The sequence below is a fragment of the Perna viridis genome, chromosome 6 (genome assembly GCF_037379345.1).
Source record: "Perna viridis isolate PV_CMFRI_1.1 ecotype Kerala chromosome 6, ASM3737934v1, whole genome shotgun sequence".
NCBI lineage: Eukaryota > Metazoa > Mollusca > Bivalvia > Mytilida > Mytilidae > Perna > Perna viridis.
In genome coordinates this window covers 2,042,501-2,069,947 of record NC_142450.1, presented here as the reverse complement: position 1 = coordinate 2,069,947, position 27,447 = coordinate 2,042,501, and the positions used below count along the sequence as shown (strand labels likewise).

Here is a 27,447-nt window from a genome sequence, read left to right as displayed (position 1 = left end):
CAACATGTCATATTTTCCTTTCCTCTTTTGTCTACCCCCTCGATATGACTTTTTATGAACAACCCAGCGGGTGTTTCTAGAAAAGCAGAGGACGCTTACTATACTGGTGCACCTGGTCCATGCTCCCAGTTTTTATTGGAGTCTGATTTGCTCATTTGCTCTTGTTACTTTGTATGTATGATTTCAGTTACTTTATGTTCTTTGTTGTGTATGTCTGTTGAGTGTTTTCCATGTCAGGTCTTTGTCCCTGGATTACATTCATTTGATTACCGCTATAATTGTGGTTCCCTTGACTAGTCTTCCAAGATTAAAGGTAATAGGACTAAAACAGAAGGCTGTATCCATGCAACAAACTTAACTCAATTAATTTTTTCTAGGTCCTCCCCCCAAAAAAACAAAAACAAAAACAAAAACAAAAAAAAAAGCAAAAACATGACTACCTAAATAGATTTATGAGCAAATTCATCTCAGTCAAGCTTTAATGGTTACAAATATGTAACATATCTTCAAGTTTCTCTCCCATTCAACCCTAAATGTTCATCTGACAGAGAAAATTTGGACATTAATTTGAATGCTATATGAAATGGTGATAGCAGACTGACAGACCACTTAAAAGCATCATGCCCAAAAGATACAATTTATTTTACTACCATGTAAATTGTGTAGAATGACCTTCTAACAATCCTAATTTACTGGAATTCAATAGGAAATGATCAAAGATTTTTTTTACATGTATTTCTTGATTAAAAATCTCAGTTATCTACCTTACCACATAATAATTGCTTTGCATTGTTTTATTAATTAAGTATATATTTAGTAGAGTAATCAAGGGAACCAAGATTCTAGCAGAAATCAAAAGGATGTAATCCAGGGAGAAAGACCAGACATGTACTACAGAGAACATGTACATGTAATAACCAAAATAATACATACAAAGCCAATAAAGATGGAATTTAAATGAACAGAAGGAATGAATGATGGCAAACTAGATGATTCCAAAACATTAAGTTGGCATTTTTCGTGGCAGTGGGGCTTTTGTCTCTTTGACATATATTTTGTATTCACCATATCCATTCCAATTTTTATTGTCCATTTGGAAAAGGGCCTGGGATAGTTCCAGGCTATCATTGATCAACTTAACCCAAAATATGCAAGAAATCAATAAAATTTGCTAAACAAAAGAGGGCTTCCAACCACAATTACCCTCATAGATAAGTCAATACCTCTACTAATTACAATCTGGGGTAAATATATGCAGTCATTTCACTAACATCTTTTGATGCAGCTTAAATATTTCTCCATAAGCTTAATAAGGCCAAATATATATTTTGTTGGTTTCCTGCTACTGTGCCTACCTTAAACATGTTATGGTCATCAAGCAATTAGTATAATTCAATATTGTCTTTCTATTTGTTTTTGAAAAAATAAGTAATATCCCTACCTACCTACCAACCCAACCTTTTTTTTCTTGCTGGTAGCAGAAAACAAGACTTATTATTTCATTTTTGCATAATATTCACTTCCTCATATAGCTACAATGACAATGTATCAAACTCATGATCTTTCAAACTCAAGGTAAACATACTATCATGTGACCACCATGGTGTCAAGTAGAGACGGTGGACTAATATACTTACTTTTTTACTGTTTTCCTCCTGATGTGATTCCAGAGGTCTGGAAAATAAATCACCAAAACATTTAAAACATCAGGATTGGTCCATTTACAGTTGTAGCTTGCAGTATGGAAAAGTACACTGTCAACACAAATTTGGATGTATTGGAGACTTTGAGTAACACAGAAGAGTCACAGTGTCTCCTCCCAACACAATGGAGTCACAGTGTCTCCTCCCAACACAGTGGAGTGGAGTCACAGTGTCTCCTTCCAACACAGTGGAGTGGAGTCATAGTGTCTTCTCCCAACACAATGGAGTGAAGTCACAGTGTCTCCTCCTACAGAGTGCAGTCAACATTTGTTCACTGTTAACTCCTTATACCTTCATACCAAAACATATGTTTACATGATTCTTAAAATTCCATAACATTTCAGTTATAAAATGAAACAAAAATAATTAAGAAGTATTGAAATGATACAAATTTAGTTTTTGCTTTGGTGGAGACATGGTGTAGTCACAGTGGAGGACAATAGATTTCACTGTGTAGAGTGGAGAAATCAACATTTAGGTTGTATAAAACATATTGTGAAAATTGGGTAAGTTCTATGAAACAGGAAGTTGACTTCAACTTTCAAGCTTATGTGTCAGTCCCTGTAAGAATCAGGCAGTAGGTGAAACATGGTATGAAAAAAATCCATCTTTTTTAATAGTGTAATTTGACTATTTGCACCATCAGAATCAAGAAAAACAGACAAGATTTTCCATATTATGCTGTACCATGGAGTTACAATTTCATTGAAATGCACTGAAAAATGAACATTTCAAGGGCAGATAACTCTGTCAAAAACCTAATTTTTCCAAGGTCTCACTAACCACTTCAGGGTCAAATGGCCACCCCCCTATATAATTCCAAAAACGCAATGAACCTATACATATGCATTGTAAGTGTATTATTTATGTGTATTATGATTAAAAGTAGTCAAAATAAAGCTGAGAATGTGTACTTTAAAATCATATATGTTATTAACTACAAAAGTGTATGAATATTGTTTACATGTGTGAGTAATTTGCCTCCATGCTGTCAGTTAGCAGATAAGGTAAAAATGTAAATTTTCAGTATTATTTATTCAAGTAAATTTTGTGAAGAATTTTTACAATCATCGTACCATTAGCATAATGATTTTGGAAGTCATATTTTCCAAACTTTGCAATGGTATGCAACTTTAAGATGTCATTTGTCCTGGGAATTCACAGTGAAACTTTCAAAAAAATTACTTTTTTAACATGTAAAGTAATGGAAACGTTAGAAGTGGTTAGTGAGACCCAAGATTCTATAGAAAAAATTCTGTGCAAAGCCAGTGATGCAGAGATCAAATAATGGTCTTTTCAAACAGATAAAGTATCCTTGAGTGATATTACATTGTCAAGATCGATGGGGTTTTGACATGCATGTTTCTGATTTTTCCCATCTTGCCTGATTCTTACAAACACTTACACTTAAAAGAAAAATTGCTTACCACCTATGGCCCATCTATACATACAACACTCTAAAATTAATCAGCCAAATAAGAGATTTTAGTGAAATTCTCAGTCATTCCATCAAATGAAAAATTACAAAGTTAAGTGGAATTTTAAGGCCAAAATAAAAAGCGTCTTAGACTCTCATCCACTTCCGACCTATTTTTTTCACCCTCTCTGAAAAATTTTATTTTGATTTTCTCCCAGAATTTAGGTCACTTTCTTTCATACTGACGACATTTTTAAATTCAATTGATAACAAGAGGCTCCCAGGAGCCTGAATCGCTCACCTGGTTAAATTTTGCCTTTCAAGGACAATAAATTAAACAAGAAGTTGTACAACAATTTTAACTCAAGAAGACTTATCATAAGGATCATTTCAGTAAATGAAAGTCTAAATCTATCATAGTTTTCAAGACAACTGTAAAAAAAAAAAAACAACACCTGTCATTTTCCCCTGTCAAGGGCAATTGCTCTTATAAGAAAGCATCTGACAAATTTTATGCCTGAAGACTTTTGTAGTCCTAGAAAGAAGGATCATTTCAGCTATTGAAAGAATTTGGTTAAACCTAACGGTTTTGGAGATATATGTGAAAAACTACTGTATGACCCCTATGTTCTATTTTTAGTAACGGCGGCAATGTTTTTAGACGGTCAAAAATCCCCATACCAGTTATATGCAGGAAACCCTAAGGAACATTCATATCAATGTTTGGTTCCAATTGGTCGAGTAGTTTCAGAGGAGAAGAATTTTGAAAAATTGTTAATGACGATGACAGACAATGATGAATGACAAGTGATGGCAATAAAAAAAAAATTTAAAAAAATTGATAAATAAAATTTGCCCGTCCACCCTCTATTTTTGAGAAATGTTGGATGAGAATCTAGAAATTTTTTTTAAGATGGCCTAATTATCCTTCATCATACAGCGATAGATACAGTGTTCATCGGTGGAATCAATGGACCAATTCAGAAATTCAACTTCAGTCCTCATAAACAACAATGTGCTGATGAAGCGTACTTGTACTTGACCGATCAGGAATCTCATGAATGACGGCAAACCCAGAATGCATTTAGAGTTTCTGAATTAGTCAACTGCACCCTTTCCTCACCGTAGTACATGAGTTAGACAAGAAAAGGACAAATCATTGTTTGGAGGCAACCAAATTTTTGTGGGTTCAGAAAAAAATATTTGGTTTCCAAGGAAAAGAAAATCTTCCATTCATTTTGTATGATTGAGTTGTCAAATCCATGATTCAAAATTCTACGAACTGATGTAAATTTCCTAAAAAACAAAAAAATTGGTACCCACACATAAAAGTACTTACACAGTATCTATATGGCTACACAAAAGAAAACTTTGAAACTAATTATCAAAAGTAAGGTTGATATATTGTCAGTGCTTACCTTGTCATGTCCTGCCTCAGGGGCTGAAATGGGTACGAAAGGTGAGAGAAACTGTGACTAGAGTACGAAATATCATCATTGAAGAGAACTAAGTTATCATTCCAGCAGTAATCACCGGCTGACTTCATTACTGGGTCATCTAAAAATACATCATCATCTCCAGTAACACTTAACCTGTCACTAAGACGACACTTTCTATAATCCCCGCTCCCATGAATGTCACTATTTGGCGAAAAACATTTTCCTTCTGAATCTTCAGTCAATGAGTTGTTTTGAGACCTGACTGACCAAAATGTATCATCTAAATCCTCATTGATGGCAGCCTGGTAGCTCAGTCTTCGCTGTGTTACATTGGAATCTGCAGATTTAAAGCCAGGGTCATTTTCTAGGTTATCTGAAGTCTCATTGCAATCAGAGGAGAATTCTCCATCAATGACGCAATCAAGACTAGAGAGTGAACCTTGAGAGGAGAGTCTATTCTGTCTCACTGTCACTCCTGAGGACACAGAGCTGCCATCACACAAAGTTTCCTGGCTGTGCTGTTTAACTAGCAAACCCCCTGAATTTGTATCACATTCACTATTGAATAAGTCCAGGCTGTTCTGGTCATTATAAGCCTTATAAGTCTCCATTGTCTCACCATCAATGCTTGGCATTTCTAGACTATTCAGTTTAACAGCAATGCATGTGTTGAGTGAGTGTGCACTGTCGCTGTTAACTAAAGCTTCTTCAGGTGGTCCTTGAGGTATTGGTCTGTTCCCGTTGTAGAAATCAATTGTCAAAGCCTCTAAAAATAACAAAATGTCCTTTTAACGTTAAGATAAACTAAGCTGACATTTTCCATAACTCAAATATCACATAAAAATTCAAGAAGGACAATTAACTCAAAGATGAGTTTTCAATAACTGTTAAACAGATGCATTAAAACACAAGGTATACTTGTCAATCTCTTTTTATTGTTGACAAGTCTAAAACTGTAAAACAAAAAATCAGAGAACAAAGGAGAAGGGAAAAGATCTTCCTCTGGATGTTAAACCCCAACAATCAATCAATCCATGAAGATGTAGTATAAAATTATTAAACTCATCAAATTCTTTTTCAGCAACAAACGTGGACAAACAGAAATATACCCAAGTACGCTTCTGAAAGACAGGCATATATAATTCCATGTTTTCATGAAAACTGAAGTAATATAATACTTGAGAATCCTTTGTAACTTAACAAACATAATATATAAAGATATGATGTAATTGCAGATAATAATAAAATCGACAGCAAACCTGGTTTTCCTCATATTTAAGGGTCAAAGTCCCTATTTTTTGAAACAAAAATGGCCCCCACTTGGAAACCATGGAAGTATCTAAGATTGGCAAAGTTATAAAAATATTCAGAACAATTTGAAAATATTTTTCTTTTATTTTTTATACCATATAATACTATTTTCCCAACTTTTTACATTTTTCATACAAGAAAAATACTGGATGCACTATTAAGAAGGTTGACAAAAATATGGACTTATCTCCCTTTGAACAGTTCTTTGGTAATCATCATGTGCTAATATGTTTAAATAAAGTTATCTATTACATTATAATAGAAAAAGGCATTAATGGAACATTAAGTGATACCCCACCAATTAATGGTGAAAGTGGGGGGATGGCAAAATATTCAAAATGGCCTAACTTGAAAACTACATTTTGGATTTTGCTGAAAATTGGACTTAACCTGTATCATATCGTATTAAATTATGTACCTGTGCAAGGTTTTAAACAAACATTCAGTGATTAAGTAATCACCTGGAAACCATCCACCAGACGGATCACAACTTTTTGGAAAGTATCACATTATACCTTGCCACTTTGTAAGGCACGATATAAAAAGACAAAAAAAAAAAAAAAACATAAATTACAAAATGAAAAGTCTGTCTCAAACTTACCGACAAGTGGTGAGCTTGAAGCACTGTTAGTTCCAAAGCAACTACACTCACACAGAGGCAATTCAGGTTTTGAACTTTTACCCTGAAAATAAAATAAAGTAATACAGTTTCACCAGAAATTTAAAACGCAATCCAGTTTTAAGTATGAATGACACAATCTCCCCTTGAAGTCATTTCATAAATAATCAAATTAACAGTTAAAGAAAGTGTGAGCAATGAATATAACATGTAAATGTCATTATAGATGTTAAGCCTCAGGTACTCCTTCTACATTAAATGATAGTGATAATTGTCGAAATCAATAAAAGTAAAATAAATGGGCTCGATGCAATGACCAGAGAGGTAGTGAAAATTGTAGGACATGTTGATCCTAACCAAGGGAGGTCGTGAAAATTGTAGGACATCTTGATCCTAACCAGAAAGGTTGTGAAAATTGTAGGACATCTTGATCCTAACCAGAGAGGTCACGAAAATTGTAGGACATCTTGATCCTAACCAGAGAGGTCGTGAAAATTGTAGGACATCTTGATCCTAACCAGAGAGGTCACGAAAATTGTAGGACATCTTGATCCTAACCAGAGAGGTTGTGAAAATTGTAGGACATCTTGATCCTAACCAGAGAGGTCACAAAAATTGTAGGACATCTTGATCCTAACCAGAGAGGTCGTGAAAATTGTAGGACATGTTGATCCTAACCAGAGAGGTAGTGAAAATTGTAGGACATGTTGATCTTGGCCAGAAAGGTTGTGAAAATTGTTGATATTGACTGACTGACAAAAGATCACTTGATCTAACTTCTTTTACCTCCTAGATGGTTCAAATGTCCGGCAGTCATACTTAGAGTTGTCTGTATGTGTGCTTTATTGTCACATCTTGTTATCAGTTTTTTTATGTAGACCTTAAAACTGGTTGCAGGTTTTTAGCATTTGTTTTACAATAATAACCTGGTTTCCAATACTAGTAACACAACATAGTCCAGTAGAATTTTTCAGGGTCTGACAAATAATTCTCAAGTATCATTAACTCTGGGTCCCTGATAAAAATGATACCTTGTCCTGCTGATATCCATTTTACTTTAAAAGCACAGCTCTGCCTTAAAACCAAGACAGAGATTTATGATTAGTGATTCATGTACATTTCTTTTATAAAAATCTTTTTATTGAAAATCATTCAGTAGGCCTCATAGAACATAGAAACTGTATTTAATAATAAGAGTCAGGGATGATTTTATGAGGTCTAAAAACAAAGCGGAAATTATCAAAATTGTAAGTAAATATACAATAAAAAAAGAATTGTAACGATAAAACCCAGATTTAAAACAGTGGAATTCCACTATAACTAGCCATTCGAAATTATAAATCCAATCGCAACTTCTTGGTCAATCTCAGGATCTACCTCGAATCTATAATACACCCAAGGGTTGATTCCGAGCATTGCCGGGATTGGCCAAGGATGTACAAATTGATTGTAAATCATGCCATTTGTCAGAATGAACATGAATAATTCTAACACAAATAATCCAGTCATTATATTACGTTCCCTAAAATCACTCTATAGGGAGAAGAAGTGAAATGGATATGGAGAGGGACTGGATTATTTGGGTTAGGATAATTCTAGAGAAACTTGTATGTCCATCAGCTGTTCCAAACGTTTTGACGATAAAGCTCTTTCATGAACCACAGGTTGTTGACGTAAACAAATGGCGGACAATAAACTATAAAAAATTGATGAACTCAATTACATTAAGTTTTTATCGGGAGGAATTCCTAAAACAAGGAGAATGATGCCTTCAGCATGGGAAACTTTTTTTTACAGGTCAAAAGTAAAATTACAGGAGACTCCTGCAAAAAAAAACCGGAGGGTTCACACCTACGGTTGAGTTCTGTATACCCCCACTCCTCTCTATACTTATCCTTTCTGGCCATGTTGAGTTCTGGATACCCCACTTCTAACTCCTCTATGTACTTACTGTTTCTGACCATGTTGAATTGTGGATACCCCACTCCTCTCTATACTTATTGTTTCTGGCCATGTTGAGTTCTGGATACCCCCACTCCTCCTTACTCTATATACTTATTGTTTCTGACCATGTTGAGTTGTGGAAACCCCCACTCCTCTCTTTACTTATTGTTCCTGGCCATGTTGAGTTCTGGATACCCCCACTCCTCACTCCTCTACATACTTATTGTTGCTGACCATGTTGAGTTGTGGATACCCCCACTCCTCTCTATACTTATCATTCCTGGCCATGTTGAGTTGTAGATAACCCCACTCCTCTCTATACTTATCATTCCTGTCCATGTTGAGTTGTAGATAACCCCACTCCTCTCTATACTTATCATTCCTGGCCATGTTGAGTTGTAGATAACCCCACTCCTCTCTATACTTATCATTCCTGGCCATGTTGAGTTCTGGATACCCTCACTCCTCTCTATACTTTTCATTCCTGGCCATGTTGAGTTCTGGATACCCCAACACCTCTTAAATTGTATGTTTAATATATGGTTTCATGGGATGGAAAATGAAGATTTTGTAGATTTCAAGTCAACAAACTTAGATTGACAAACTTGCATGCCTTTGGGTTTAAGTAGGATAATTTTTTTTTTACACCTTTCAAAAAGGGCAATTACTGTTTAACAGAAAGTTAGGCAGACCTCAAACAAAAGGCTCCCTGGAGCCTGAATAGTTCACCTGGTTAAAGTTTGTCATTCAAGAGCAGTTAGTTTAACAAGAAGTCATCCAACAATTTTAACTCAAGAAGACTTTGGTAGAACTTATCATAAGGATCATTTCAGCAATTGAAAGTTTCTTTCTATCTATTATAGTTTTCAAGATATTGGTTGAAAACTATATCATCTTTCATGGGCAATAACTCTTATAAGGAGTGGCCTGACAACTTTGATCCCTAAAAACTTTTGAAGGCTTTATAATAAGGATCATTTCAGCAATTGAAAGAGTTTGACATATACGAAAAACTACTTTCTGCCCACTGTTCTTTTTTAGTAACAGCAGCCATGTTTTTTGAAGGAACAAATATCCCTTAATCAGTTCTATGCAGGATACCCCAAGGAACATTCATACCACGTTTGGTTTCAAATGGTCAAGTAGTGTCAGATGACGACGACAGATGCTAAGTGATGGCAATAGCGCACATGTCCTTTGGTCAGGTGAGCTAAAGAGGGTATTTTACAGTTCATCATAACAATCAATACACTTGATGTCAAATGAAGCTGAGAAATATACAAACAAAGGTTTTATTTGTGTGTGACCATACTACAGATCAGTGATTGTATGATTGGTATGATATCACCTGTAAGATATTGGATAGTGATTGGATGACTCGTACAGCTGTTAGGCAAAAAAATAATATGTCTTGCTTCTTGCTACCTACCTCTCTTATTATTTTTTGCCTACCCTTATCATTTTATGACCATTTTGGTTCAATTCTAGATTAATTGTTCCCCCATTCAGGGTTCGACACTTACAGTAGTTCGGTAGTCCTGTGCCTTCCCAATTTCTAGGAGGACTACCTTGAAATATCAATGGGTAGTCCTTTGGGCTACCTCAATTAGTCCTTAAAATTTCATTAGTCCTAAGAACAGGACCACAAAATAATTTTGAGGACTACCTAATTATCTATCACATGGTCCTGTGGCCTACCTATCACAAAAAGTTATTGTCAAACCCTGCCATTCATTCAACGTAAAATGTCTTTGAAAAAAAGATTCCAAACCTACCTACCCTACTTTTTTCTTGCTGGTAAGAGGAAACAAGACTATTATTTGTTTTGCCTTAATTCCCAATATACTTATGATAATGTACCATTGTGCCTCTCTTATTTCCTGAGAGATGTAAATCAGACTTCAGCTCCAGGATTTCATTGAAGATCTTTCTCTTAACAGTGTCTGAAGAGTTGTCAATACCATTCTCCATCTTAAAAAGATAAAATGTCAAACTTAAAATTCTTAGCTGGCAAACAAAATTTCCTTTTTTAAAAGTACCATTCTGTGTAAGAATCAGTGAAATTAGTGGTAAATCATTTTTCTCAGTTAGTTTCTTTTATGCCTCAAATACATTCAATTTTCCCACCATTTTTCCATACTACATTTCAACTTAATTTGACCTATCAATATCTTAAAAAGGCAAACTTCATAAACACTTAGATGGTTATTTCTAGAGATTATGAGGTACATACACTTGGATAATGCGATAAACAATCTGGCATTTTTTTCTTTGTGTGCCACATTTTTTATACATTTTGTCTGATTCTTAAACACAGAAGTATTTAAATCCTTAAAAGGAAATTGTCACAAATATAGATCTCAGTTGAGACAATGATGGATAAATTAATCTTCTAAAATCAGTAAATATACAAAATAACACCAGTTTTGAACATGTTGAAGTCCAGACAGAAAATATCTGTGAACCTAATCATCTTTTGAGATGTTTAAACTGACATTTTTCTGAGGGTTGATTTGATGGAACATAATTGGAAACTGGCAGTAATTTTATTATTATAGCAGAAGCCATAGATATAAGATATCAAACAGTAAAATCAATGAAAATATATAAATCTGCAGATAAAATGAAAATGTGGTTACACATTTTGTGGATTTTCCCCATGGTAACTTACAGCTTGGTCTTCTTGTGGATCTGTATCAACATCATTCTGTACAAGTCTCAAAATCTCCTTTAGATCTAACTGTCTAGCAAGCTTGCAAGAGTAGAGATTCTCCTTGAAAATAAGTTGATTTTATCAATTACAACATCTGGAATGAATTTTTGGCCCATCTAAGAAATGTGTTTGGTAAAGAGAACCAGACTAGTAAGTAATGAATTCAAATATGGCGTTTAGACCAAAGCCATGGTAAAAAAGTGATAAACACATGGCCAACATTTCAAGCAACACATAGGCTGCTCCATTTTATCATTGTTCTACCATGGGCTGGCCTTTTTAAGTTGTTATTTAACCCCTGGCTATCACTTGGGGTGAAACAATGCAACATTAATAGCTAGCCTGTGGTAAAACAATGATAAAATAGAGTTTCCGTGATTTATTTCTTTAATATTCTGCATGAACTAAAACGAAAAACCTCTGTTTGACTTATTCAATACTTTAAATACACTGTAAAAGTTGAATTATCTCCCTTCACACCACAAGTCTATATCAATTATTTCTATATTTCAGCTAATTCCAACTCTTGATTGGTAAATAATTGGGAAAAGGTATTTTTACATGTCCTCAATATTGAGGACATCATTTTCTCTAATTTATAAGTAAGAAAGTATTACTAGTTTAAATGAAAAACATACCTAAAGAGTCTGCAGTGTCACTGTTTTAATGTCATAATTAATTAAATAGATCATTTTTTGTAGGAATCAGGCAGAATTGCCACATCATTTGCAACACATACAAACACTTATTCTATAGAAGGCAATTACTGCCACTATTCCTTATTTTTACATTACAAAACTGCATATCAAATATCAAGTCATGCAGGGGACCTTGTCATACTCAGTTCAGTAACAACATTTAATTTTTTAACAATATTGCCTTTTTTTTTTAAGTAAAAAAAAAAAAACAAGTCCAACTTTTGCTTCCATTGATTGGTTAAATTTTCAATAGTTTAAAAAAAATAAAATAAAATCAGTAATTATTTGCGTTGAAAATAGTGCCAGGACATACCCAGGATTTGGCACCATTTATCCTTGAGCTTTGCGACATAGTCTATGATGAATGAAATCTTTAAAGACCTGATGTCTATTTCAGCTTAAATTCAGTTTCTTTGACTGAGGCACAGATTTAAGACAAGACAATCAACATCTACTTAACCCCTATTATATAAACATTTCAACAAAGTTCTTGCAATGTCATCCACCAATTTTTACATGCTTATGTTTCTAATAACAAAATAATTGACTCACCTCCAATTCAAATGATCTTAGTTTTTCTATTTCCACATCTTTTTCACTTTTAGAAATATCATCCTGCAGACAGCTAATCTGAGCTACAATCAAATAGTAATCAAGGATATGATTGATTTGATGTTAAACATTTATTAACCTGATGTTCATTTTGGCACCCCCACCCACAAATGATCAATGGTTTGATTTGCAAAAGTGTTTTTAAAAACAGTTATTATGAATATCAGACAGGAGGTGATAAATGTATATCTAAAACCCACAAAATTCAATTTTTATTTCTAATTCAAAAACAATAACAGACCACATAACCAGTTTTACAGTTTGCCATTTGGTTGTTGCACTTTTGACATAAAAATTATAGATATTGAACATGTGTATGATATAGGAAAGAGTTCTTGTTCTTGATTTTCTATATGGGTCTCACTAACCACTTCCAGGTCAAATGGCCACCCCCCTATGTAGTACCAAAAACACACTGAACCTAGACCTATGCATTGTAAGTGCATTATTTGTGTGTATTCTGATTAAAAGTAGTCAAAATTAAGCTGAGAATGTGTACATTTAAACCATGTATTTAATTTACTACAAAAGTGTATGAATATTGTGTACATATGTAATTTGCCTCCGTGCTGTCAGCAGAAAAAGTAAAAATGTGGCTTTTCAGTATTATTTATTCAAGTAAATTTTGTGAAGAATTTTTACAATCATCATATCATTAGCATAATGATTTTGAAAGCCTTATTTTCCCAGCTTCAAAATGGTATGCAACTTTAAGATGTCATTTGTCCTGGGAATTCACAATGAAACTTTGAAAATTACTTTTTTAACATGTAAAGTAATGGAAACGTTGGAAGTGGTTAGTGAGACCATAAGCTGAATTATGGCATATTTCAAAGAAATGCATAATTTGAGGAAAATTGCCTTTCCTGGTCATTATTTCCATTTTCTCATAAAATCAGTGTAGTGATATTGGCAATCTGGCTATATTTTTAAGAGGTGCATTGTACAAGGCATTTTAAAAAACATATTGGCAATCTGGCTATATTTTTAAGAGGTGCATTGTACAAGGCATTTTAAAAAACAACATAGCAACAAGATTTTTATCAGCAAAACTGACTCATAACTTGACATCATGCCTGAAATACCTAATGTCAGCTTGGGATATTCAGAGTACTCAAATTGTCATACAGCACAGACTAAGAATCACACAGTAAAGAAAAAGGCATGATATTAATTGTTGAAATCTGTCCCTTTTTCATAATGATCAATGATATTAACTACTATAACTTCTTGATTTATCATAGATATCAAAATGGCATGACAAGTTGCCTGAAATTGTCATTTTAAGTAATTTGGGAAAAATATCACTGAGGAGCATGATATAACTAGAGGCTCAAGAGAGCCTGAATCGCTCACCTGGTTAACCATTTACTTATTTGAAAAACTGGAGGAATGAGACAGGCTAAAGTAAAATCAACTAAATTGTCAAATGCAAGAAATGATTTTCATAGCATTTTCATGACCTGAACCAGAATTTTGCTAAAGGCAACAATTTTTGATTTTTTTTCAAAAACATGTCTTATGACCCCTAAGTTCCATTTTTAGTATAGGCAGCCATATTTATTCACGGATTAAAAATAAAAAAACTGTTTCAGAGGTCGTAACTCCTACAATAGTCAATGAATGGTTTTGAAAATTTCGGCATAGGTCCTTCTCATGATGCTTAACATTTCTACCCCATTATAGAAATTTGCTAAAGGCAACTGTTTCTGAGTTATTTGCAAAAAACTGCCATCTGACCCCTATGTTCTATTTTTAGTAATGGCGGCCATGTTTTTCATGAATCAACAATCCCAACTGTCAATTTGTGTGGGATAGCTTAAGAAACATATACATCAACTTTCATTGAATTCTGTGCAATGGATTTTTTTAAGAAGGTTTTCAAAGTTGCACATGCAAAAAATGCAAAAAAACTGTTTCAGGGGCCGTAACTCCTACATCAGTAGCCCAATCGTTTTGGAAATTTTGGCACTGTTCTATTTTTAGTAACAGTGGCCATCTTTTTTCATGGATCAAAAATCCCAACGGGCATTTTTTGCAGAGCACCCTAAAGAACAATCATGCCAAGTTTAAAACCTGTCAGTCCAGTAGTTTCAGAGGAGGAGATTTTTTAAAATTTGTCCACAATGATGACGGACGCCAAGTGATGGCGTAAGCTCACATGGCCTTCGGCCAGGTGAGCTCAAAATGGCCATTTCTTTGTAGTCCCATGTCTGATTTTGATAGTTTTGGTCTTATTGGACTTGCAATACCACAAGTTTTCTTCAAATGTAAAAAAAAAAATTAAAAAATCATAAAATGTTTTTAAGGTCTCAATAACCACTTCCAGGTCAAATGGCCACCCCCCTATGTAGTACCAAAAACACACTGAACCTAGACCTATGTATTGTAAGTGCATTATTTGTGTGTATTCTGATTAAAAGTAGTCAAAATAAAGCTGAATATGTGTACTTTTAAACCATGTATGTAATTTACTACAAGAGTGTATGAATATTGTTTACATGTGTGAGTAATTTGCCTCCATGCTTCCAGTTAGCAGAAAAGGTAAAAATGTGGATTTTCAGTATTATTTATTCAAGTAAACTCAGTGAAGAATTTCTACAATCAACGTACGATTAACGTAATGATTTTAAAAGCCTTACTTTCCCAGCTTCAAAATGGTATGCAACTTTAAGATGTCATTAGTCCTGGGAATTCACAGTGAGACTTTGAAAATTACTTTTTTAACATGTAAAGTAATGGAAACATTAAAAGTGGTTAGTGAGACCAAGGCATATGCAAGAGTTATTGTTTTTGATTTTGTATACAATATAGGCAAGAGTTATTGCTTTTGATTTTGCATATGATATAGGCAAGAATTATTGTTCTTCATTTTGTATATGGTATAGGCAAGAGTTATTGTTCTTAATTTTGTATATGATATAGGAGTTATTGTTCTTGATTTTGATGATTTTTATTTTTTAGAGGGAGATGAGTGTATGATTTTCCCTAACATAATGTTGCATGCTTTGTCCTATTAAATATATTTCACATCAAACAGGAAGTTGACACCAAACAGCAACCGGAACTGCTTGCAATGTACTTCCCATGCATGGACATTTTTTTTAGCTGGATACAAAATCAATCGTTCCATCGGGAGTCGGTAATTGTGACCAGATCAGGACAGATGCAGGAGTTAATTCCAATATACTAATCAGTAGAATGTAAAACCATTAAAAAAACAATGAAAAACAAAAAGTGCTTTTTACTTTTTATCTGACCTGCAGATAAATGAAGATACAGCACACAGATACCATAATATGTCATTCAAAATTTACAGGGACAGACTAGATTAAGTGCAAGTTTTCAATATGTATATAAATTATGTGCAAAGCTCGGTGCCACTCCAATACTTCTATGATGGGGGTGCAGCTGAGATTCTGTAATCCCACCCTATTCAAATATTTTGTTTTGAAAAAAAAGTAGATCCTGCAGGTGCAAAGTGTAAATGTTTGTTTTATGCTTTTTGAACAGATCACAAATAGAAGTTCCAAGTGTAATGGATGGGAAGAGTCAAGCAGCTACTACACCTGCTTTTACCATATTTACAATTAAAATAAGATAGTTTAGCCATAAAACAAGAACTGTATGATTTGGCATTGTGTTGATCACTTGTGGCTGGATAAAACCACTCCTAAAAAATAACTGAAACAACAATATGAAAATGTAGACCATACATAGAAAATCCATCCACCACTGAAGAAATCTCAATGAACAAGATGCAAGTGAAGACTCTAAAGGAAAATCCCCCTACCAATGAAAACAATAGTTGTAGAGTCAGTGTACAAATGAATTATTTCACCTCGATGTTAAGACCAATATAGCTCTCAATCAAGACAATGCATGCTAAGTGTGAACTTTCAAACAATTTGACCTGAATGTCCTGACACAGATAGTTCAATCACACTATAAGCTAGTGTGCACATTTCAATAATTTGACTTTGACCCCAAGACAAAATATTAACAGATGAATGACTTCAAAAAAACTCTGAAGAAATATGGTTTGATACAAAGATTTATTAAGTTCCCCATAATATAGATAAGCAAAGTCGTACAAAATTTTATTGGCTCCCGTAACAGTCTGATTATTTAGACAGACAGTAGAACTGTTGGAGGATGAGGCTAACTTATAATATCAGAGCCGGTTTTCATAAATAATTACAAACTGGGATTTCCCTCAAATCCTTCCTCAACTTAAATTTGGACCAATCAAATTACCTGAAATTTGAGATTTGAGGAAAAACTCTAGGATTTAAGGAAAATCTCAATTTAAATTTTTTTTTTATGAAACCTGGACACTCATGCATACTTTCTACTAAAAACTGTTTAAATCTTCCAAATTGTTTTTGCATTATTGCAAGTGTGGAAGTGTGGTCAGACTATACAATAAATCCACCAAAAAGACAAGTATATGAAAATTATCCAATATTTTTTAGTTTTTTAGTTCATACAGGTCATTTCCCAACAAGAGAAGCTTCATATTGTCAGTCATACATTCAATTATCTACAAGGACCGCAACTCTCTCAGAGAGTTGGCCCTTCAATTTATTTATTTTTTTTTTTGGGGGGGGGAGGGGGGAATGGGAATAATTATACAGAACCTTAAAGGAGTAAAAACGCTTTTTAAGAAAAACGGCCCTGCAAAATCCTGAATTTTACCCCCTTACCAATAGAAAAAATAACTCAATAATTATAAACACAATATATCAAAGTCTTCAATATGCCAAGAAGTCATATTGTCTGACCATTAAAGACGTTTATTATTTTGCCCGAATCAACGTCGGTAACGGAAAAGTGCACATTTTAGATTAAAAAAGGTTTTATTTCATTAAAATTCAATGTGGTCGCATGCAAGGACCATAATTTAATTTTGTGAATTTATTTTTAAATGTATTTGTTCTCGAAAATAAAGCTGTTAAACCGTGGTCGAAAGCTGCGGCCTTATCGTAATTCCAAAAATAAACATCTACATCGTCTGCTGCTGAAATCCGGAAAAAGATGTTCAACTTGATTCACAGACTTGATGATTGAAGATAAAGTGGTGATACAGGCACATATTTGTCAGAACTTTCTTAATCAGTTATTTTAAATCATCCGAATCATATTTTAGTGTGATGAAGTGCATTTTACATGGTCCGGAATCCATATTGTTGTCAGCGAATTTTGTCTGTAGACCACGATATGCTAGACCCACAATAAAACAATTATTAAAATAATTTTCAATTTCTACTGTTTACTTTTATATGTTATGTAAATAAAAATATCAAAGTAGGAAATAAATTTGAGGTTGAAAATGGAAAGAATGAACGACAACAAGGAAATCACAGAGAAAAACGTTTTCATGATCAAGGGTAGTATACTATAAATGAGCATTCGTACAACTGAAATGATCCTGAAAATTTTCAGTCATAACATAAGAATATGTTGGAAAAAAAAACTGATACATTTAGCAGACAAACACCCTGTAATCTTATGTCATTCCCGACGGCGTCGATTTATGACTAAGTGTTAGTCTAACTTGAGTTAGAGCTGCTGTGGTCTTGTGGTTACGAGGCCAGTTTATATGCATATGGATGGTTGTATGTTCGAATTTAGCTTGTTTTTGTTTTGTTTATATATATATATTATACATTATTATTATTACTATTATTATAATTATTTAATCTTTTGTATGCATGTAAATACGTGTTACTGTATGATTATAAGCCAGACGTAAATGGAAAAACAGGATATATTTAGCAGACGAACACCCTGTAATCTTTTGTCATTCCCGACCGCGTTGATATATGACTATCTTTTACACAAATCGATTATAGAGCTACCATGGTCTAGTGGTTGTGTGTCTAGTTTTCTATGCAGTTGAATGTTCAAATCTAGTTTTTATTATTTTATTATTATTTTTTTTTCCATTATTCTTATTTTAATTATTTAATATTTTACATGTGCCTGTACAAATATATGTGTTACTGTTTGATTATAAACCAGACTTAAATTGCCCTTGTGTTGATTTAATATATTAACCATACACACCTTTTTCTGCCTTTCCAACTAATGCTACACATGTAGCAGCTGAAACACTGCGATTTATTTACAATTCTGAATATGATTTTTTAACACATAACTGGCTGTCAAAAGCATTGTTACCTTTTTGCCGCATGTAAATAAATGCAGATGTGGTCGAGTGGTTTTGTCGGTGTTAACATGAACATATTATTTAAAGTTCAAATCTCGTTGTGTTATTTTTTCTTTCTTTCTTTTTTGTTACTACCATAATTATTCGGTTTTTTTACTCGAATAAGAATATCGTTTCTTATAGGTCTTAGTTTACGGTTGTAAAGGTATTCTTATTTTCATAGGATGCCTGGTTCTGGTCCTCATAACTATCCTTGCATATTATGCAACAAACGTACAAAACCATGTGAGAGAAGACCAGTAAACAAAGATTTGTCAAAATTACTGAGAAAATATTTTCTACTAGACAAACCAGAGGGAATAATTTGCAATAGATGTAGGCATAAGTGCTATAAGATCAAAGACCACACAGCTAAAAAAATAGTCCAAGTAACACCAAATCTGTCACATCAGAAAGCAAGGTTGGATAAAGTGATGTCAAATGCTGTTTCAAGTCCACCATCAGTCAGTTTACCAATACAAAGCACAGCAAAATCTCAAGCTTACTGTATTATATGCAGGAAACCAGGTCCAAAACTGATAGTTGTTTCTGCTGGTTTAAAGTGTTCATGATATACAATATTTTGACTCCTAAAGGTTCTCGGTGTTGCCCTTGCCATGTCACGAATGACATCATTGAAGATGTAAAGAATGTCCAGTCTTTATTTGATCAGTCTTGTGTCAACAAAACCACAATAATGGAACCGATACAACAATTGAGAGAAGAGGCAAATGCTAAAGGTGAAAAGTGTTTAGACTTTGAATCACTCTATGGATTGTCCAATGAAGAGTATAAGACATTGACTGGTTTAGCCAAAGAAGAATTTGATGATCTAATGACCTACGTTACAGACATCAACAATTCTAGGTCTAGAAGTACAAGAACTTGTGTTGCAGTATTGTTAACCGAACTGAAATCTGGGATGGACAACAATTTATTGGGTGCAATGTTCAATATGACAAAAGAACAGGTAAACGCAAATTATTTTATTTCATTTTTATGCATGTTCCGATTACTTAAAATATTCTATTATAAATTTTTAATTCTTTCAGGCAACATATACATGTATGAGGTGTATTTAAGCCGCTTCTTATCATACCCCGCTCAGTTTGAAAATTGATGTTTTCGGTCTCTGTCCGTCTGTCAGTTCATCATTCGTCCGTCTGTAACAAAGGATTTCGTCAAATTTTCCAAAGAACTGTTTCACATTTCACTGTTGTAATTGGGTATTTGTTACGATTACAGATTTCAATTTTCTGTCATGCAATATGTCTTTATCAACCAACTTGTACGTATTATAACGGCTGGTACTTCTGTATGCTTAAGCAAGTTGTAGCTAAGTGACACATATTTGCGCATCTTACTGTAACTGATCACGTTTATGTACAAGTTCATATCTTCAGTCTACGTAATGATATTTTACTTTCTAAGTCATGATTTTGTTCATCTTTTGCAGATATGGAGGGCTATTTCATCTGCTCGACGTTCTTTGAGCACCAGCTTTGTACCGAAATATCTCGGTTTCAATCATATGACACGGGAAACTGTTATTAAAAACCCACATGGCCATTAGCAAAGGAGTTACTTACACCAGGAACTTCGCTTGATGACAAAGCAATACTTGTTCTTGATGGGACGTATGTATATGTGCAGAAAAGCGCAGATTTTGAATTTCAAAGAAGATCATATAGCATGCACAAGCATCGCCCTTTAGTGAAGCCTATAATGATCATGACTACAACGGGTTATATAAAAGCCGTTTTAGGGCCGTATCTAGCTGATGGAAAAAACTCAGATGCAAATATTCTTAAACATATTATTTCAACAAATGTGCAAGAAATGAAATCCTGGTTGCATGAAGGCGATGTGTTTGTGGTTGACTGCGGGTTTAGAGACTCGGAGGAGATACTTGAACAAATTGGGATCAAAATGGAAATGCCATCATTTCTACAAAAGGGACAAAAACAGCACTCGGTAGAAGATGCTAACAATTCAAGATTAGTAACTAAGGTAATTATTCAAAAAATATATTTAACCCAGTCCATCAGTGTTATCTGTACATTGTATTAAAAATCAAGAAGTAGTTTCTATATGCTTTGTTTGAAGTTTTGTTGGCGCATTAATTGTTGTAGGAGACAACTATACTGATTTGATTTTGACAGGGTAGCTTAGAACAATTTAAAAATAAGTATTTTGAACTCAAACCTTTTTTTATATATAAATATTTTTATCATGATGATGATCCGAACATTATGCTTTTGTATATTTTGAAATATAAACATTGGATTGATGTATGCTAAAAAATATTTTATCGATTAATAAGGTGAAAATAAAAATTAATCCGAATAAATCTACCGAAAGTCGTCGTACCTTTCTTTTCTCTACCAGTTTTTGTTCAAAATAGTGAATGATATTACTGTATACAATGTATACTATATTATGTCTACAAGGCAAAATCACATCACTTATGTACATGTACAATATTTATTTTAAGTATGAAGACATCTCTTCTCTTGCGATTTTTCTACTGGGTTGTAAACATGCATCGGCCAATACACATCCTTTCGTAAACTAGGTAAATCCTTAAAAAGCAATTCTTAGCACTACACGTCCTTTCCTAAACTAGGTAAATCCTTAAAAAGCAATTCTTAGAGCAGTGAATTCTATGGCCTTCAATCATTATAGCTCTTTTTGGTTGTAGATCAGATGAGTGGTTGAATCCGTCAATGGAAGGATAAAAACCTGGCGATATTTTGACAAAACAATACCCAATACACAGCTGCCTTATATTGGAGAATATGTCAAAATAATTAGTGCTATCTGCAACAAGTACAGGTAATTAGCTGTGCTTCATTTGTTGTCATGTTTTTTGTTTGTTTTTCTTTTTTTTTGTCTGTCTTAGAGCAATTTTCTCTACCAAAGCTAATCTTTATAAGATCTCTTAACAGTGCTAATAATTATGAAAGCATGTATTGACAGTCTTTGTAGGAATAAATTACATATCCGTAGATTTACGATTGCCTTATATAATTGTAAAGTATATCTTACTGAAATGGGAAGTTTTACATAAATCGGAAATGGATAGGATAAAGACATTTTCGCAGCTTTTCTCACTTGCTATATTTGAACAAGATCCTTGATTACATGTATACAATCTACATGAATAAGGTGACGAACATCGTGTTTTTTTTTTCAATTTTAGACCAGCACTCAGCATAGGAAGCGATGAAGATATTTTGCTGGCAAAAAAAATGCTTCACCTTTCATCTCAAGGAATACATTGAAAGACCAAGTTATTGAGTTAACTAAAAAGCCGTCACAATGGAAATCAATAGATAATACAGAGGAACTTAATGATTTTCCAGTATATACAGAAGACGAAATAAGAGCTTTAACATTATGCGTGCATCAAGTAAAGTTGGCAAAAAGTTACACCCGAGAACATTTAAAAGAAGATGGAACTTATGAAATAAGAGTATGTAAACAACAACAGGATTTGTTGTCAGCGAAAATCCAGAGTAGGCATGTTACAAGCAAACAGTATATTTGCTGGATAAAATACGCCGAGGGTGCAGTTTTGGCCTGGTATTGTCAATGCAAAATGGGAGCAAGAGTCGTAGGACCTTGTGCTCATATTACAAGCGTCATATGGTACCTTGCTTATGCCAGACATTCTGGTCTCAGACTTGATGGTAGTAAAAAGTGGTTAGAATATATTGACGATGCTTCACAAATTCCAGATGCTGTGGATGCCAATGACTGAGGGCGAATTCACGGAAGAATAACTTACAAAATGTTTAACTTCATATTCTATTGATCAAACTGCACATTTAGAAATAATTGTCTGTATTAATGATTTTGATTTTTTCAGTTATCTCAAAAATACGATTTTGAGAAATATCCCATACAAAACATATTGTAAATGTATATTTGAATTCAATAATATGAATGTTAATTATTGTGATTTTAAGTAAACCGCTGTTCTTAATTATTATTTTTTTTAAGGAGATAGTAATGTAGAATTTACAGTGGCGTAATACTTTATGTACGACCACCCTTTTTGAAATGACATCCCTCAAAACGTTGTTTTTTAGGTAACAACAAAATATTGGTTCCTTATTTTACGGCACCATATAAGATCCCCCAGGTATACAACTTCTAAATTTCTATTTTTAATAACGTCTGAACCCGATTTTACTCAAAAACATATTTTTTGAAAATTTAAGATCAGGGCCGATTTTCGTCAAAAACGTACCTTCTCCTTTGTAGTGAAGATGATTTATTTTATAGATGATGTCAAGAAAAAGAGAAGTCAAAATAACTAATCAGTGTAATTTTGAACTGAAACACGATATTCAACCTATAATTTAAAATGCCAGTTGGGAAATAGGTTTTATCTTATTTATGATCATTTTAGCCATTTTAGGGGAAAAAAAAAACTGGGAAACTTTCATCAAGAAAAATAGCCTTATTTCGGAAGTAATTTAAGGTGAACAAAACCATTGGTATTGAATGCATTTTTATATGACAAACCTTGACTGATTGAACTGGAAATACTGTAAGCAAGCCAACAATGAATGTATTGACACCAATTCCAATAGAGTTCAATATAAAACTCTAAAGTTAAATATCTCCCTTAGGAGTCCTCTGACAGTATGATATGCCTTCATGCACATCTATATAAAAGGTCAAATCTTCCTATAAAATTTTATCAAAAACTACTGAAGTGGTTTAAGAGAAGCTGCACTTACCAGGGTATTCAATAAGAAATTAGTGAACAAGCTGTTCACTAATTTGAAGTGGCTCAACCAAAAGGGGGTTCGGGGGGGGGGGGCTCCCCTCCCTCCAAAAAAAAAAAAAAAAATTGTTGGCTTACATTGAAATTGGTGCATTCTGAGGCATTTTCAGACTGTTTACAAGTGTATAAAAAAATGAGATTTCATAGGAATAATATTTGTTTTAACTTTTTTTTATTAGAAAAAAAGCCGAGCAGACGGTATGGGTTTTTCTCATTGTTGAAGGACGTACAGTTGCCCATAACTGCTTACACCCATTTCATTTTAATAGTAAAATGTGATATTGCTGATCAAATAAAAAAGATCTGATATACTGACCTTAATTGTAATCAAGTCATATTGCCATATATTTTCAAAAGGTAAGAAAGCAGCTGACATTCATCACCAAGATTACCAAGAAATCAATACAATTAAGTTGAGTAAAGAAGAAAGGTCCTCATAATCTGGATCATAAATCTGACCAGTCAAAACCCTCAAAAAGTATTAAATAAACAATCAACTCAATTATGAAGAAATTAAGGTAGCATAATATTATTCCTTCTCTACACATACATTTAAACTTAGTGAAGAAATAAAACTTTAAATGCAACAAATGCAGATTTTATATATTGAACAGTTGTCAGTGAAGCATTAGCTTATATTCAAAACATTTGGGTATCCAAAACTTGCCAATAATTTCAGTTTTTAGAAGAAAAAAAAATACTATTCTCACATGTTCTATTTCAATAAAAACATGCATACCTGGCCGGGAAAGGACATATATGCTGAAGAGGGAAAATTTCCACCCTCATCTTAGCCAGCACTGGGGTCAGCACTTTAAACCAAGGCTTCCATTTGAGAACGGTTAATTAAAAAAAAAAATTCGAACTAAGGCAGGACCCATCATTACATTGGTTCTTTTTTCAACAAGAGGGCATATGATCAGAAAGGGGAAAATAAAACAGAAAAATATTAAGAGAGCCTTTTCCCTAGCCTTGGTTTTTACCTTCCCTCCTTTTTTAGCAAAACTTGTGGGTAAAAGTCCAACTAAAAATAAAAAATGGAAAGCATTCCTCCTGATCATAGGCTTTTTTGTTGGCCCCATCCACAACAAATGGGCAGTGAAAAACCATAGCTATCTACTATTAGTCGACTACTACTAGTCCCAGTACTAACTGGAGAGAAAAGGTCCAAACTTTAAAAAAAAATTGGACAGCACCCCTCCTAGTCTAGGCACTTTTTTCAACCCCCTTCCCTCCCCAAGAGTTAAAGGGTGGTAATAATTGATGAAATACTTGTTAAATTATAAAAAGGGCGTGGAAGGCAAGCTTGGGCAGGCCTCATCTATATAAACATGAGACTGTACAAACCTTCTTTGAAATCTAATAATTTCACAAAACTTTAAAAGTCATATCTGTTAATGGTTCCAGTGATTTCGTCTTTTTACTGATAAAGAAATCATTGATCTTTGTTGTTCTTCTCATTTCATTTAATTTTTGACATTAAAAAAATTGCCTCCTAAAACTTTTCAATTTGGTCTCTCGTGAACTATCCATGCATAACATAGTTTTTATTTCGATGTCTCTTTTGATTTTGCCATTAACAATCTGAATCATTCAGGTGATTGATTGAATAGCTCATTTGAATGCAGTAAAACGTTTAAGTGACTCCGATTTTAAGTAAACACTCCCGACAGACGTGATGGTTCAGTCGGTTATAAAAAGTCATCGTATTTGTAAAATTTATGAAACTAACAACCCAAAAGACAAAAGGTTAATAAAAAACTGTGTTTTATTTTATTTTCTTCAAAAATATTTATTGGTTAAGCATTTGAACCGGCAATTTCCGTCTTTTGAAATGGCGACATTTCGCCCGATGCCAGCTCTTATTGAAAACCCTCCTTACAAGAAACATGAATGGACAAATACACCAATACATTGTAGGTAGACTGGGTGATTCCTATATATTCTCCCCAAAATTTTTCTGGGGTTATTATAATTAGAGTCACCTTTTGCATCATGACAGAGGTAAAAAATTGCAGTCACCCAGATTTTGAGCTGGGCTACCAAACCTTTGAGTAAAATTTAGTTGAACATATAGAAAATATTGAACAAAACAGCTAGTATTTCCCAACTTTTACCCCTGCATGAGCACCACATACACTTGTACCACAGCAGTTTTTAAAAACATTGATTTGATCAGGCATAAGGCTTAGTGATTAGCAAGGTATCTAATTTGGGGAGATATAATTCAGATTATTATAAATACTTACTATTTAACCAACACAGTATGACTCCACACTGTTTATAATTAACTAATCTCCACAAAAATTCAGACAATTTATAAATTACTACTCTTAACAAGATTTACACAGTACCACTTCATCACTCTTGCTATCGATTAAATGACCCCTTGTTTGTAATGAACAATTGCACAATGGGTGCATGATACACCCGTTCCCATGATTGGGGGAAATTACAAGTTGATGTTCAAAGTTTTTAGCTGAGTCAGAGTTGCTCATTCACTTTTGTTGTTTGTACATTTTATTTTGGTTATTTTATGTTCTTTGTTGTGTTTTTCTGTTTTCCCTGTCTGGTCTTTGTCCCTGGATTACATTCTTCTTATTTCTAATAGGATCTTGATTCTCTTGATTACTGATATAACACATATCATATATTATAATGAAGTGAACCCTTAAAAAGCAGGAAATTTTGTACAATGTTAAACTTCCTATAAATGAGATATTTGGGTAGCAAAACATAGATTTATGTACTATAGACTTCTCACAAATGAGATGCTAGAGCATAGATCGATAAAATTTATAATATAAGGTACAGACCTTTTGCACATAATACCAAATAATTGTGTACTGTTAATTTAACAAATGGTTCTCAAGTTACAGAGTAACTTGTGAAAAAAATCCCATACCTTGCCAACTTTAAAATCAAATTTTCTCCAAAAAAGACTATTGTAAGAAAAATTGTGTTAAGTTTTTTGTACAAGGGATTCTCGAGTTACAGTAAATTTGAAAATCACCATAAAAAAGTCAAAATTGGATAGTACATTGACAGTAATGGAATTTTTCAACAGTATGTTTTAATATCTGTTCATTCTTCTTTAACTCCTTCTTTCAACAAAACAAAACTTTGACAGAGGAAATGCAATAAATAAAGAAAAATAATTCCTGAAATAAGGTACTTATTCCTGGTAACAAAATGCATCAATATACCTATTACTTTAAGTAGCAGTCTTTCAAAAAATCAGCCAGAAGGTGATTCATGCATGTAAAAAACCCACCAGATTCAGTTTTATTTCTTGTTCAGAAACAGTTATTGAAAACATAACAAGTCTTAGTTTTTCATTTGGTTGTTGTGTTTTTAAGATAAGAATTAGATTGTACATTAAATTTGCACTTTTCAAGAGTTATCTTCTCTGATTTTGTTTCATTAGCAAGTTATCAGTCTTGATTTGGCTCCATTTGGTTGATTTTAGTGGGAGATGAATATATGATTTTCTAAAAAGTGCAGATCTGAATGCAGGAATGATTGTTGTTATGTGAAAGTATAGCATATGTTGACCAAAAAGTATTGCTTGTTTCATGGGTTTTTCTACACCATGAATCACTTTACCAGTCAATGCCTGAATTTTATGTAGAATGGTACTTAAAATTTGAGAAGAAAAAACTTTGCCTTACCTTCTGCCTTATAGCACTTTTCTGTCAACTCAGCATTAGTCCTGAAAATAACATTATTATTATTAACACAATTCCATTTTTCAATTGAAAATAAACAGCAGTAAAAAAACAACTTAAATAATTAAGTTTAAAATAATATACCAGTAATAGTAAGAATAAAATTATAATCCCTTTCTCACTTATTATTTACTTACTGTTTTTCCAATTTGCCATAGCTAAAATTCCTCCTTGAAGAGCAACACCCCATTTTTAAACAAAATCAGTATAAAAGTTCATAAAATTTCTAAATTTCTTCTGAGTAACAAATGATA

General features: G+C 33.4%; 1 protein-coding gene and 1 pseudogene across 9 annotated transcripts in view; one reads left to right on the top strand and one right to left on the bottom strand.

Annotated features, from left to right (window-relative positions):
* The window catches only part of LOC148613191 (uncharacterized), a 164,652-nt gene that overhangs the window by 84,798 nt on the left and 52,407 nt on the right, over positions 1-27,447 (bottom strand). For all 9 annotated transcript variants that reach the window (XM_088586413.1, XM_088586414.1, XM_088586420.1 and 6 more), the window contains 7 exons: positions 27,137-27,177; positions 12,397-12,479; positions 11,105-11,206; positions 10,294-10,404; positions 6,472-6,553; positions 4,539-5,325; positions 1,638-1,674 (listed from right to left, as the gene is read on the bottom strand). In XM_088586413.1, the coding sequence (XP_088442539.1) occupies positions 1,638-1,674; positions 4,539-5,325; positions 6,472-6,553; positions 10,294-10,404; positions 11,105-11,206; positions 12,397-12,479; positions 27,137-27,177 (1,243 nt within the window). The remainder of the gene's footprint in view (positions 1-1,637; positions 1,675-4,538; positions 5,326-6,471; positions 6,554-10,293; positions 10,405-11,104; positions 11,207-12,396; positions 12,480-27,136; positions 27,178-27,447) is intronic.
* Positions 19,365-22,430, top strand: LOC148613192 (uncharacterized; annotated as a pseudogene).